Source organism: Alosa alosa, chromosome 10 (genome assembly GCF_017589495.1).
Source record: "Alosa alosa isolate M-15738 ecotype Scorff River chromosome 10, AALO_Geno_1.1, whole genome shotgun sequence".
NCBI classification, from domain to species: Eukaryota; Metazoa; Chordata; class Actinopteri; order Clupeiformes; family Clupeidae; genus Alosa; species Alosa alosa.
The window spans coordinates 13,424,127-13,439,126 of NC_063198.1; the positions used below are offsets into that span (position 1 = coordinate 13,424,127).

General features: G+C 43.8%; 1 protein-coding gene across 1 annotated transcript in view; it reads left to right on the plus strand.

The window, feature by feature from the left end:
- eif4g3a (eukaryotic translation initiation factor 4 gamma, 3a) overlaps positions 1–15,000 on the plus strand; it is a 74,850-nt gene that overhangs the window by 17,203 nt on the left and 42,647 nt on the right. The window contains exons 3-4 of the mRNA XM_048254121.1: positions 7,568–7,741; positions 12,949–13,041. Of these exons, the coding sequence (XP_048110078.1) occupies positions 7,568–7,741; positions 12,949–13,041 (267 nt within the window). The remainder of the gene's footprint in view (positions 1–7,567; positions 7,742–12,948; positions 13,042–15,000) is intronic.

A 15,000-nucleotide genomic window follows, 5' to 3' on the forward strand; every position in this document is an offset into this window, starting at 1 on the left:
CTCAGCACGACAGCCATACTGTAGCTCCTGTCATCTCCCCCAGCCTTGCGCCCAGCTCCATAGCTCCTGTCGTCGCTCCCAGCCTCGCCCTCCCTCGCCCATGCTAACTAGCCACCCCTAGCTCCTCCACAAAGAGATCTCCCGTTGCCCGCGTTGGCATCAGTCAGCTTGCGCACGCAATTGGAAATCCTGGGAATTTCAGTCTCCCATGTTAGCTTACATTAGCTCGACCGCAGGGCGAATTTCAACACTCCCTGTTAGCTGGCTTTTAGAGCAACCACCACAGGGTGAATTCCAACGCACAGTGTTAGCCACTGTTAGCTTGACCGCAGCGAGAATATCATCTCTCCTTGTTAGCCAGCCCTAGCACATGCACAGGGTGGTTTCCCACACACTTGTGTGAGCCCCGGTTAGCTCATCCATAGGGAAAGCTCCAGCTAGCAAAGGCTTTACGCCAATACACACACACACACACACATACACACACACATATACACACACACACACACACACATCACGAGCTGACTCATTGGATTGATTAAGCCAGGGGCTTTTCGATGGAGTGAGAATGGCGGGCGGTCGCTCTTACATTCACTCAAGTTCACACCCACATGCTGTCGCCTGCTGAAAAAACACATTTATTTTGCTCCCCATTGCAGCGCCATGCCTGAGTATCAGGCTGATATTGAGCACGACCAGACTGCCACCCTCACACACACCCTCCCCCCCCTACACAGGATCATTAATAGTGTGAGTGGGGTGTGATGCCATTTTCTGAGCGCCCCAGGGAGACCTGGCAAGGAGAGCTTTTGTAGGCGAATCAGTAATAGCTGCATCGTTGTTTCTTAAGTCGATAATGAAACGGGTACAGGCCACAGGGCTATAGTAGATAACATGGCAGATTGTGAGAATACGTACATCCATACACATATGCATATAATATGCCTATGCAGACACAGGCAATGTCACAGTTTAAGAATTAGCTTTGAGACCAAATGCTGAGCAGCGATTTGTCTCCATCATCATCATCATCATGTTCCCTCTGTTCCAAGGCCACAAGGTCATGATTCACAGGGGTCATTAAATTAACTTAAACGTAAATGTCATAAATGGCTCCTACGCTCACACTGTAGCCCACATTGCACCCTCACCCTGAATAATCAACAATGCCCAGGCCAACAACAGCTGGCAACAATAGGCACATTAGCACTCTTTCCAAGTATTTGTTCTCTGAAATCCACCCCGCCACCCGATCTGCCTTGGACTGGGTGTTACAGTTTGGAACTGTCAAATGTTGTTGGTTTTTTTTTTCTTCTTCTTTTTTTTTTAACTATTCAAAAAAAGCAAAGTCCTTTGTGGTTTCAAACCTGCTCTCTACTCTCCACCAATGTTCCCTCTAATTTTTTTCAGCACTGAGCAAATATTTTGTTTTCTGAGCGCACATTTCAGCACTGTGACCTGCCGAAAATGACCACGAGCCTGCGTTAGCCATAGGGAATTCAAAGAGATGACTGCAAATGCATCAATATGTCTAAAAAGGTTGATATTTATTCAATATCCTTTATAATAGTTGGACTTGTGGAACATTTTAATGATGGTGTTTTACCAGTCAGTTTAGCTGAACTTAACAAAACAGAGAGCAAGCTCGCTACTCCCTTCCCCTCCCTCCCGTGCAATTGAAACTCTCCTAAACACTCATCTCGTCGGTTATTGGTTGGAACACTTTATTTTGCCTTTGAGTGGTTGCCAACACTTGTTTTTGTGTAGAGCTCCCATGTCTAAGTCTTAATGTTTTCAATGCGTCTACATGGACTTTCTGTGTGTCAGATAACACTTTAGGTAATCAAGCTTCCACTCAGACCAAGATTTCTCACGAGCGAACTCTCCTTTCGCTTTTGCCTCCGAGCAGAATTTGCAGATCATGCCACTCCTTTCGTAAATATGTCTGAAAGTTTTTTCCTACCTGGACCATCTTTTGTGTCAGATTGGAGTATTTCATCTAGCCACTCATGTTTAAACGTTACGCAGACCTTTTCTGGGGCATCTGCTCTGCCTTTCTTTTCGCCATGGTAGCCTACTGCATAACTGGAGCAGGGCCCGCCTAGAGTAGCCTAAAGGATACTTTGTATGTAAACATTCTAACTTAGGCTACATCCGGCTTGGTTGTCAGACATGTCAGTATTTTAAATGTTTATTACCTAGCCTACATCGCCGTTGATGCTCAGATTTTTAACCCCTGAAAAAAAATAGTTTGTGCGGTCAGTTATTCATATCGCTGTGGTTTCTCTGTGATTTCTCTGAGGTCAGCCTTGTACCACTGCCACTGTCCCTGCTGAGAGGGTGAGAGAGAGAGAGAGAGAGAGAGAGAGAACGAAAGAGAGAGCAAAAGACAAAATAATTGAAAGAGAGTGAGCACAGGCCCCTGGAGGAGATTTGTATAAAACGGAGAACAAGTTAAATGAGCCTCTCTGTCTGCATCATTTGGAAGAGCAAGCGTAAGTGTGTGTCTATATGCATGTTGGGCACTTTAAAGCTGAGGATACAAGGGCGATTCATAATCTCCCTTTAGCGATGCAAATGCCGACGCTTCAGGTGAACAATGCCATGACTCACCTGCGGAGGATACCTCACATCTGCCTACTCAAGTGTCAGTATGATGCTGTGGAGTCTTCATAGAGCTCTTCTAACACAATAGCAGTCATATGCAGTTACAAACACTCTAATGACCATCTGTCCAGGAAGCTATTGTAACTGAATTAGCATCTTTAGCACACTCATACCATAGTATAGAAAACGACACCGATCTTAATGGAAGTGCATCTGAAAATGGGTACGTCTACTGCAGTACCGTACCTGATGAAGGTGAGACGTGGGGCAGGTAGAGACATGCTTTTTAATGGTGGACTCCAGCCTTCACAGGATGTGTGAACCCAATGATCCCATAGAATATGCGCATGCTCTCTTCCCTCCCTCTCACCCTCCCCAGGCACACACACTGCCCCCTCCGCCACAGCCTCACTCTCACTGACCCCCACACTCTGACATACAGCCTCTGGGCTGAAATCATTAGAGACCTCACATTACCTAGCATGCAATAGCCATCATGTCCAGCTCCTTCAGTGTTTTGCATTGGAGTGTGTGTGTGTGAGTGTGCGTTAAGGATGCATGTTTGTACAAATATTTAACATTAGTTAGAAAAGCTTGATAGGACTCACACAGATTATGTAACCCTGAAAGCAATATTGATGTCTCCACTTGACACCGTTTTTTTCCCCCCCAGCCCTTTCTTGCATTAACCTAGTGTAGCTATCGTTTTGGGTCTTTAAATTGACAATTGACAACTGTTATCTGTTGTATAACACTAAGGATAACACTCAGACTCTGAGGTTTAAAAGTGACAAAGATGCTCATGCTGATTGCTAGTATCATTTGCCAGTAAACGTTAGTGAGGGATGTTGGAGCTATGGCATGGACAAAGACATACAGGTTGCATTTGAAGTCAAAGAGAGAGAGAGAGTGTGTGTGTGTGTGTGTGTGTGTGTGTGTTAGGCAGACGTGTGTGTCTTTGATGTGGCTCACAGACCTGCTGGCTCCAGACCCAGCTCAGTTGTGCACAGACTAACACCACACACACACCAGTGCCAGAATTGAAACCCCTCCACAACATGGACACAAAGATCCGTGGAGGCCAGCCAACAAACTCTCTCTCTCTCTCTCTCTCTCTCTCTCTCCCTCTCTCTCTCTCTCTCTCTCTCTCTCTCTCTCTCTCCTCTCTCTCTCTCTCTCTCTCTCTCTCTCTCTCTCCCTCTCTCTTTCGCTCTTATTTGCTTGCCTCTTATGCTTGCTGCATTTCTTCTCATTGACTCTCTCGGTCACATTTTCCTGCTTCCTCATGCTGTTGGTAATTAACCCCCTTATTTCTTTCTCTCTCTCTCTCTCTCTCCCCTCCCTCATCCTCTATTTAGCTTTCTCTGTGATGCTTTCCTGCTCCTGTCCATTCCTCATCTGCGTCCTTCACTCTTTCTCTCATTCATTCAGTCTCTCTCTTTCTGCCTAATTAGTACCCTCTCCCTTCAGTAGCCTCTTTGACTGTGTCTATTCCCCGAGGACCCCATATCTCTGTGCAAACCCCATGCATATTTCATATGCCTCTCCCAGATATGTTTACAGCATATATTTGCCCACTCAAAAAAAAGGACCTTTGCCCTCGAAGCTTCCAGTGTTAACACCGTCACCGTGAGTGGCTTGACCCTATGAGAAAGAGGGGAATTAAGGAAGTGATCTGTCACATTGCTGTCACATTTTATAGATAGCTAGGAGGAAATAAGTGTGTGTGTGTGTGTGTGTGTGTATGTATGTGTGTCTGTGTAGGTGGTTAAATGCAGTGTGTGCATGTGTCTTCAGTGCGCACATCAGTGTTGTATAAAGTACTAGAAAGCAATACTTGAGTAAAAGTACAAGTATCGTACTAGAAAAAGACTTTGGTAGAAGTGAAAGTGAAAGAAGAATATTACTGAAGTAAAAGTCTTAAAGTGTCTGATATATACAGTACTTAAGTATCAAAAGTAATTTTCTGATATTTAATGTACTTAAGTATTTGAAGTAAAAGTAAAAAGCAAGCGGTTTTATTTTGAACTTTTATTGTGAACTTTATTTTGGCTTTCTTATAGTAAAGCATAAAGCATATTCAGGGTTCCCATATCTTCTTAATCTCACTTAAAATCACATTATTTTCTAGGACTTTTCAGGCATAATTCTCTTAAGTTCAAAGAACAAACAGCATATTTTTAGAGCTGACGTCAAAGAAAAAAACAGAAACAGAAATTTCACTTTTGGATGAACTTCAGGTAAAAATGAAAAATAAATAACTTATTTCTTTAAAAAGGGAGGTAGGGAGAACATTTTGGTCATGTGGTATGAGTATTTCTAGGGCTTACTCCCCAGGTCACCATTTCACTCTCACACACACACACACACACACACAGGCCACCCATGTCCAGCAGCTACTAATATGCCAGTCATTAGTTGAAACTGAAAAGGTGTTCATCTTCAAAAGAAGCTTGTTTTTCAAAGTTGCCAGAATTCAGTGCCTGGGAGTTTCAGGCCCAAGACTATTAGCGTTTTACATAGTGGTGGAAATTGGATAAATTAAGCAACATTTCAGCTCTTACTATCCTGTAGTTTTTATTAGTACCATGGTTCAACAAATGTGTAATAATAATAATAAACCACAAATGTGTAATAATAATTCACTTCAACTGAGAAGTTAACAAAAAATATTCCACTATTCCACAAGTTAACAAAAACAGAAAGAAAGAAAGAAAGAAAGAAAGAAAGAAAGAAAGAAAGCCTTTGAAATGTAGCCTATCCCACGCTTCCACAAAGAGGCATATTGACTAATGTATAGGCTACATGTTTTTTGCATGGGTAGGCTATATTGTTGTTTGGTGATTTAGCCTACTCCTTTACTACACCCTTATCTGAGCAAACAAGGCATACAGGTTTATCATGTAGGGTAATTGCTCCTTCTTACATTAAATAACTTTAATTTATCCTCTCTACTTGTCCCGGTAGTCATGGCCTCCTCATCACTAATTTCGGGCTCATCATTTTCACTGGTCGACTGGTTGATCTACTGCTCAGTCTCTCCTGGCCTCTTTCTACCATCCATCCTTCCTGGCCTTTGTGTCTACTGTAGGGCGGCTCGGCTATCCATTATCTGAAAACTTTTGGAAAAAAGCGGACTATATGGACCCAACCAACTCTTTTTGGGAGGGGAGAACTCCCTCGCGTAGGCTACAACCCATGCAGAGGCATTGCATTGGTGTCATGCACAGAATGCGGAACGTGTCCTACTTTAAGAAAAGATAGACTAATGTGAAATGTCAATATTTTTGTTCTCGACCGGCCCAAAAGTGAAGCGGCCCACCGGGAATTTTCCCTATTCTCCCGATTACCCAATCCGGGCCTGATTCAGTCTTACTCTTCTTGGACTGAAGACAAGTCCTGCGATGCTAAATAGCCTTTCTCAGGCCACTGAGGCAGGTAGCGGAGTGTTTAGCTTCACAGAAGCTGCCAATGTACAGAAACCTTTCTTGCAAATACGGCCACGGGTGTATGACGTTCTCTTCACCACTACCCTGTTCACCACTATCGTCAGGATGGTCGTCTATGATGACGGGAGGTCCTCCAGTAGGTGCTAGTGCTTCCATGGCGGTTTCAGTTGTGCGTCCTCCTTTAGCAACAAACAAGCGCTGAAATAGAGCGCGCAGCGTGCGTAATGAAATCTAGGAGCAGTGATTTGCAAAACCTCCCTTATTGCAGTCGCACACATTTCTTCTATTTTTTTGTTTTAGTAACGAGAAACTTGAAGATGCTTAGTGGAAATATAACGGAGTAAAAGTATACATTTTATCTAGAAAATGTGGTGGAGTAAAAGTGAAAGTTGACATAAATTTAAATAGCGAAGTAAAGTACAGATACGTGAAATTTCTACTTAAGTACAGTAACGAAGTATTTGTACTCCGTTACATTACAACACTGGCGCACATCCATGAGTGCACTGTGTGTGTGTGTGTGTGTGTGTGTGTGTGTGTATACATGCTCTCCAGCAGGTAACTGTGCACCTTAGTCCTGTGTGTGTGTGTGTGTGTGTGTGTGTGTGTGTGGTGCAGGTGATAGAGTGCTGTGTTTTGGGGCCTCAGGAGCAGTGGTGCAGAGCTGGCAGTCTGCCCAGCACGCCACCAAAATACCTCTCCGTCTGTCTCTCCCTCCTTTGTTCCTCCATTTTTTCCCTTTCTTATTTTCTCTGTCTTCCTCCACCCACTCTCATACACTGCATGCATTCCTCTTACCTCTCTCTCTCTCTCTCTCTCTCTCTCTCACCCTCTCCCTTCTGTTTCTCCCTCCCTATCCCTGTCTTCTCTCACTCCCTTCCTTTCTCTCTCCCTCTCTCTCTCTCTCTCTTGTCCTCCCTCTCTCTTTCCTCCTCTCCGTCTCTCGTCCCGATCAGGTCACATCATCTGCCACAGGGTCCATCACTCTCAATAAGAACCGTGTGTTGTAGCTACTGCTTACAGACTGTCATATGCACAATATCACTCTCACAGTCACACTTTCCTGTGCTCTCCCTCCTCTCTGTAATAATCTCCTCCTTCTCTCTAACACTAACACACACACACACACACACACACACACACACACACACACACACACACACACACACACACGTCTTCTCTGCCCTCTCATGCTGCCAGAGTACAAGCTTGCAGCTTGCAGATATGAACCCAAAGTGATTTTGTACCCTCTCCTACTTTTCAAATTGAAACTCAAAAGCATGACAAGTTAATACATTCCCATTGGCACTATCTCTCTCCTCTCACTCCTCTCTCATTCTCGTACTGCGCACCCTTCATCTCTCCCATAATCCATCACAGCAAGACACCTATGTATCGCTTAAAAAGAATATCCAGTCTCCTAGAAAGAATAGCAATGCTAAATATTTTTTTTTCTCTCTCTCTCTTCCTATCCCTCTCTCCTCCTCTGCTTTTCTCTCTCCCCTCTGCAGGTCCCCAGGCACCCCGGTCCTCCGTTCCCCCCTCACGACCTCTCTAAGGGCCACCCGTCGCTGCAGGGTCCCCCGGGCCCCGGCGGCCCAGCCTCCACGCCAGGGCTCTCTCAGGTATCAGTCCCTGCAGCGCCCCCGTATCGCTACCTTAAGGGCTGGGAGGCAGGCGGAGGGGTGAGTGTGTCCCATCTCAAAAGCCGCCGCCGCCGCCGCCATCCTGTTCTGTGTCTCTGTGTGGATATGAGTGTGTTTGTATGTTTCTTTGTGTGTATGCAAGATTGTATATGTGTGTATATATATATATATATATATATATATATATATATATATATATATATATATATATATATATATATGTGTGTGTGTGTCTGTGTCTGTGTACATGTATGTGTCTATGTGTGAGTTTTATATGTATGTACAGTAATTGTGCTTTTTGTGTGTGCGTGACTGAGTGTGCATGTGTGTATGTCTTTTAGTTTGTGCCTTTGAGCCTATGTCCTGTTTGTGTTCTCGTGTGAGTGAGTGAGTGTGTGTGTGGGTGTGTCCTGTTGGTGGGCTGGGGTCACCTGTCCTTGTGTGTGTGGACTGTGTCCATCTGTCTGTGTCTGTCTCTTTGTGTGTGTGCGTGTGGTGAGACCGTCCCCTATTCGTCTCATCTGCATTTTAGTTTTCATCTCGTGGTCCATCTGCTCCTCCACCTCCTCTAAACGAGCAAGCAAGCTATCTCTTTCTGTCCTCCCTTTGTCACATCTCTGTCATCTTCTCTCTCTCTCTCTCTCTCATTCCCTTTCTCTTTTCGTCTCTCTCATTCCCTTTCTTTTTCCCCTCCCTCCCTCCCTCCCTCTCTCTCTCTCTCTCTCTCTCTCTCTCTCTGTCTTTCACTGTGTCCTGTATCTGACTCTCCTATGGGGAGCATGATGCCGGAAGACTGCATTTTAATGGATATGTGCAGTAGAGGGTGTCCAAGAAATGCATGCCTTTGCATTTATACACATGCAAGAATATAGGTGTGTGTGTGTGTGTGTGTGTGTGTGTGTGTGTGTGTGTGCACGTGTGCACATCCATACGTGATGTAGTTAACGTTTGAGTGCATATAAAGCTCATATAAAGACGCACCCCTGTACCCCTTTAGCACTGGAGCGTTTATGCTCCCTGAGGGAGTGACAGGCTGGCTGTCAGTGAGATGGATTGATTAGCCCCAGTAGTCTCTCGGAGGAGTCTGACCAGCACACACACACACACACACACACACACACACACACACACACACACACACACAGCCCAGCGTCAGTCTCCTCCCTCAGGGTTAAAATCTGCTGCCTCCCAGGGTGCCGCCTCTTTTGAAAGCTTAGCTTGCGTTTCAACACACGTAGCTAGTGCACTCACACACTTGAGTGCTCTCACAAGCCCGTAGATGTCTGTGTGAAAGGAGGCGTGTGATTCTTCAGGAGCACCTGGTGGTTGGAATGAGAGGTAGAGATCAGGACATGTAAACACACTTATCCCTTTGATGTGGTGAATGAGAGGCTATCCAGGTGTGTGTGTGTGTGTGGGGTCACACCTTCCCTGTCACATACACAAGGATATACAGTAAACACAATAGTTTGCCCTAAAATGGTGTGACTCACTCCGCAGGAATCATTTGTGTTTGCTGATGATATACGTACGTGTGTGTCTGTAGGTGGCAATGCCTAAGTGTGTCTCTGCACATGTCTCCTTCCACACCAACCTTGCACTGTATGTTCAAAAGGGCCGAGTCTATCCTAATGGCTCTGTAAGTGTTCAGTGTTACAGCCTTCAGCTTTCTCTTTCATGTGATGTTCAGCAGCATACAGTTACAGTAACCGGTAGGCATGTAGCTCTGCAGGCATGTATACTTTTTCCTAGATTAGAAGATGATGATCCTTAACCCTTAGAACCCGATTGACGCAAAGTGCGTCAAAAAACACCCTTTCTTCTCTGTTACATTGCTCCGGAACTGTTCATCGCAGCGAGATGAAACTTTTATTACATGACAGAGCAGAAGTGGGGCTTTCCAAAGAGACTACACACTTGTCTGTACGATCAAGTATGAAAATTAAAAAAAAATCATGAAATTAAATCAAATTGCATCATATTTACAGTATATATTTCTCTACGTTCACCTGCGCACCCATTACTCTCGTTTGAATTACTCGCGAACCCGTGATCGCATCGATATGGCAAGCATATCAGATGAAAGAGGGGACACAGGGCTATCCATTGGTACCATGTTTATCAATCATTCTGGCTTATAAAAACAGACGAAGTGAAAATAATAACGTCATGTACACAAACCAACGCTGCACACCCATTATTCTCGTTTGAATTACTCGTGGACCAGTGATCGGATAGATATGCCACACATGTCAGATGAAAGAGGAGACTCAGAGCTATCATTTGATACCAAGTACATCCTTCTCGGTTATAAAACAGACAAAGTGACAGCAAAATAATAACTTCATATAGCTGGACTTACCCCACGTTTTTGTCTGTTCTTGTGGCAAAGCATGTTTATAATCCAACACTATCGTGTGTTTCTCTATGGCAAAGCATGTTCATGATCCGGTTTTGAGATCCTAGCAAATTCCTGCATGGCATCCAATTCAAGGCTCACATTGCATCCCAATTTGTTCAACAAAGAAACACCTTTTTTGCCTTTGCTTTGTTCATGGCAATGCAGTAAAAAGTTGAGAATCATTATGACTGCATACACCACAGGCGCAGGCTAACACGCAACCTCGGGTCAAGTCAGGTCAGATCAGTTTGTGTCACAGATATGAAGCGCAGAAAGGTCATTTTTCATCACTAAATTAAAAATGCCATTTATTTCAGGAAATCACACACCACATATTTCTGTAAATTGCTCAGCCCCAGAGTATCCCTCCAACATGACAATTATATTGCCCGATTCAGGACAGTCTGCCCCTACACACACATGAAATGCATGTAGAGCTATGAGCTTGCTGTGGTGAGATACATGTCGAAATATAAGATTTTTTATAATACGCTTTTTATATTTTAATTCTTTAAAAGTCAAAATAAAATCAATGCTAGTACTAATACATGAATTAAAAAAAAAACAATATATAATATGTGTGTGTGGCACTTACAATGACCAGAATAAATCCTTATGAATAAAGGTAGTGAAAATGCCCTAAAAACAGCTTAGGGTTCGAAGGGTTAACATTCTGTCCAAAGATTGAGTAATCTTACTCTCACCAATGACATGGCATCAGGTCCAAAAAAAAAAAAAAAAAATTTTTTTATATATACACAATTTTGTTTACTATCTATTTTGTAATGGGGAACATGCCTGTCTCTTGAGTAGAAATGGAATTGCTACAGTCTTGGATCTGTGTGTCGATGGCAGCTACTTCCTGACACACTGGAGCTGCACTTTCCTGCTCAATTGAGATTCAAATGCTCTCTGCTGAACAGAATACACTGGCCAGCTTCCGATCAGCCCACGCTCTTAGTGTTCGCAATACATTATGTCTGATGGACAATAACAGCACACACACACACACACACACAGTAAAGCTTGCACATTAGGTAGGCTGTGTTTACAAGGGGGAGAAGAAACTTAAAAACGAGTAAATGGCCTGAATATTGACCTAGTCTAATTATTAGCCAGGTGTCATTACACTGAAATGTGTCCCATTGAACATTTGCACATACACACACACACGCACACGCACGCACACAGAAGGGAGACTGAGGAAGAGGCGGTGCTTCAGGATGACTCTGAGAAAAGGGAGCCTAATTGTGTGTGTGTGTGTGTGTAGGCTCAGTCTGTAGTTGCGTGCAGACCCCGCAAGCGCTGTGGTGCGCTATTAATAAGCTTTCTAGCCGTCACCAACTTTAATTAGCCCCTCTGCCAGCCTCCTCTCTTTTCTTCTCTCCCTCTCTCCTCTCTTCTCTCTCTTCTCTATCTATCTATCTGTCTCTGTTTCTGTCTCTCCATCTTTCCCTCACACTCTCTATCTCTCTCTTTATATATAATACCTCTCTTTCTCTCTGTTTAAATATATCTTCATCTGTCTTTCTCTGTCTTCTCATTGCATCCCTCTCTCCTCTCCTCTACTTATACTTGTGCTTTACCTCTGTGTATGTCTGTTGTTTTTTGTAGGCTGTTTAGTTATTCAGTTCAAATTAATGAGTTGAAATCATTCTGTATTTCAATTAATCAACATTTCCTCTACGGCACCAGACCATAAATGTCTTGCCATAGCCCGGTTTCCATTCATGCCAGCTCAGGGAAATACTGTAGGTGACTGCGTACAGTTCAATTGCAGGTGGCTATTTTTGATCAGCCCTCTTCCCATTCCAGATATTAAATGAGCAAATGTGGACTACATATCTTTGAAATGTTTGGTTTGTGGTTTGTATACGCCAGAAATAGGTACACTATGGTTTATGTGGTAGTTGTGGTAATTGTTGCACACAGATGTGTGTGTGTGTTTACCTTACAAGCAAACCACTACAGAGAGTTAATGTTTAATTGCAAAAAAGTCATATGCAATTTGAGAAAAGTCAATAGCCCCCTCTCCCTTCCATACACCTACACACACACTCTCTCTCTCTATTGTCTCTCTCTCACATATATGCACACACACATACACACACATACACACACACTCTTGTCTCTCTCACACACACACACACACAAACACACACACACCTTTGCATAGCATGTGGCCCACACTCTCAGCCCCATCCTCTCGGGGACTTCTCTCAAAGCAGATGTTCTCTTGAGAGACGACGCCAGTAATCACCTCCTCAATTAAAAGCCTTTTTATAGCTGCAGGAGCAGCGCGGCGCTTAGCGTGGCACGACACGGAGAGCACGGACTCAGGACTGAGAGGTGTGTCGGAGAGACTCGCCAGGCTCATTGTGAAGCTGATTTGTTGGCCAATGAAACATTATTAACGAATGCAGCATCTACTCATCCGGGCTCAGTAAACACGCATGTGCATACACACTGACTCCGGTACTGTATTGCTTGTGTGTGTGTGTGTGTGTGTGTGTGTGTGTGTGTGTGTGTGTGTGTGTGTGTGTGTGTGTGTGTGTGTGTGTGTGTGTGTGTGTGTGTGTGTGACAGATGCCCCTGGTGCCTGGCTGGCTCTGTCGTAATCCATGTGCACTTTGATCATGGCGCATGGCAGCGACAGCAGCAGACAGAGAGGCAATGGTTAACGTTTTCCACGCCTGTGTCTGACTGTTTATCTATCTCCCTCTTTCTCTCTGTACCCTGTTTTTCTGCCTCTCTCTCTCTCTCTCTCTCTCTCTCTCTCTCTTTCTCTTTCGTCTTTTGCCAAACCTGCTCACTCACTCCTCTCTCTCTTTCTCTCTCTTTTTAGTCTCCGTACACATCTGGACAGAATGCTGGCTCCGCCCCGTTGGTGTACTCTCCGCAGACACAGCCAATGAACGTCCAGCCTCAGAGTCGCCCAGTGAGTACAGTACTCCATGTCCAGATGCATGGTGGGATGGGTAGGTCTCAAAGTGAGTCCCCCCTCATATGTAGGGCATACGTAAGCCTCATACAGACCTCTGCTGTAAGAGAAGTCATGAATGGCATTAAGTATTTTGTGTTTGTGTGTGTGTGTGTGTGTGTTAGTGGTGTCACGATTCTCCAAATCCTCGATTCGATTTAATTTTCGATTTTAAGGGTCACGATTCGTTTCGATTTTCGATCTTTTTAAAATTATATTACTATTAATGTAATTCCCATATTGTTTACTTATTTGCCTTATTTCCAGTTCTATTTTGGGGGGATTTTATTTTGAAACTGTTCCTACCACGAGACTGCTAAACAGAACGGACAACTAGACGTGAACATAGAGAAATAAAATTACACAGATTTGATCCTTTGACTGTTATAACACACGCTGAAGAGACACAAGGTTAGTATTTAGTATTCACAGAATATTGCACTGTTAGTGTGCATTTTATGCCTTAAAGTAATTTTGGACTCGACTTCACTTGCAAAGTTGAGGCTAGCCTTAATGTTAACTGACGTGAATGACTGAACACACTGGTCATTTCAGGGAAACAGTGGGTGGTTCTAGTTAGGTTGAAGTCTTTTTTAAGTGGATTTAACTTCAAGTTTGGGGAGATAGGCTTATGTTGACACGCCACACCTCAACACCTTGTGTGTGTGTGTGTGTGTGTGTGTGTGTGTGTGTGTGTGTGTGTGCGTGCGTGCGTGCGTGCGTGCGCGTCGCGCAAACCTGTATGTTTTTACAAGCCATTACACACAGCAAAGCACTCTCTACTTTTCATCTGACAGCCAGAGACAACCACGCCATAATGGCTCCTTAACGACAGCGCTCTGGACAGGGTAGCCAGAGCCGTAATGGCTGTCTACAGCAGTGGCCTAGCCAGTTGGCCCAATTATAATGGCCGCTTGTAGCAGTGGTCAGGCTGAAGTCAGCATAGCCATGTTGGCTCTCTGGAGCATAGATGTGGTAATAGTTTGAGGAACCGTAATGACTGCCATGACAGTAATCAGGTTGTAATTGCTGGCTGTATGCTGTGCTAATGATGGACACAGAACTCCCTCAGTAATGAGCCTCAATGTCACACTCCTAGAAACCCTGCTGGTACTTCACATGTTGTATATGAGAGTGTAACATTTGCCAGATTTATTTAGAGGTGTAAGTGCGTGTGAAAGAGAGAGATACTAAATTATATTTTTTGTTATATATTGTATTTTGGCAGCTGGCTATCCCTTCGGCCATAGGCTAGGTAATATGCTTGTCATTAGACAGATAAACTGGTGTTGCTGACGTCCCCACATTACTAATGGTATTAAATACTGGCAGCTGACTAGACTCTTAAAGAGGGGATGTTTTCACTGGTGTCTGTTTGTTTATTCAGTTGGTTGGTTGGTAGGTTTGTTTGCAGTTAATTATGGGTCCAATTTTCTTGAAACTTGGCAGAAAGGTGTAGGATGGACTTTGGAAAAATGCACTAAACTTGGACCCGATTTGACTAATGGGGTGTCTTCACGAATTTAGACTCACTTTCGCTAACGTTGCAACATAGGACATTAGTTAAGTTTTCTGTAACATTGTGGGATAATTGCACTATAGGGGACTTTTCAGGCCTTGGCGGAGGTACCGTATGCATAAGTCTATCTGAGTAGACCTATTATTATCGCCATTATCGGCATCGACTGATATAAATATTTCTGCAGATATTTCTGGCAGACGAATGGACAAGGCTATTATCAGCACATCCTGTTTGGGTTTTATTTGAAAATGTCATGTCAAAATGCATATTTTTCATTTACACCATGCAATGATTTGAATGAATGAATGAGTGAATGTAGCCTGGAGTCAGTGTCCATTTTTGGAATTTTTCCAGTTTATATATAGGCTAGAATGAATGAAGAGTGAAAGTTGTAT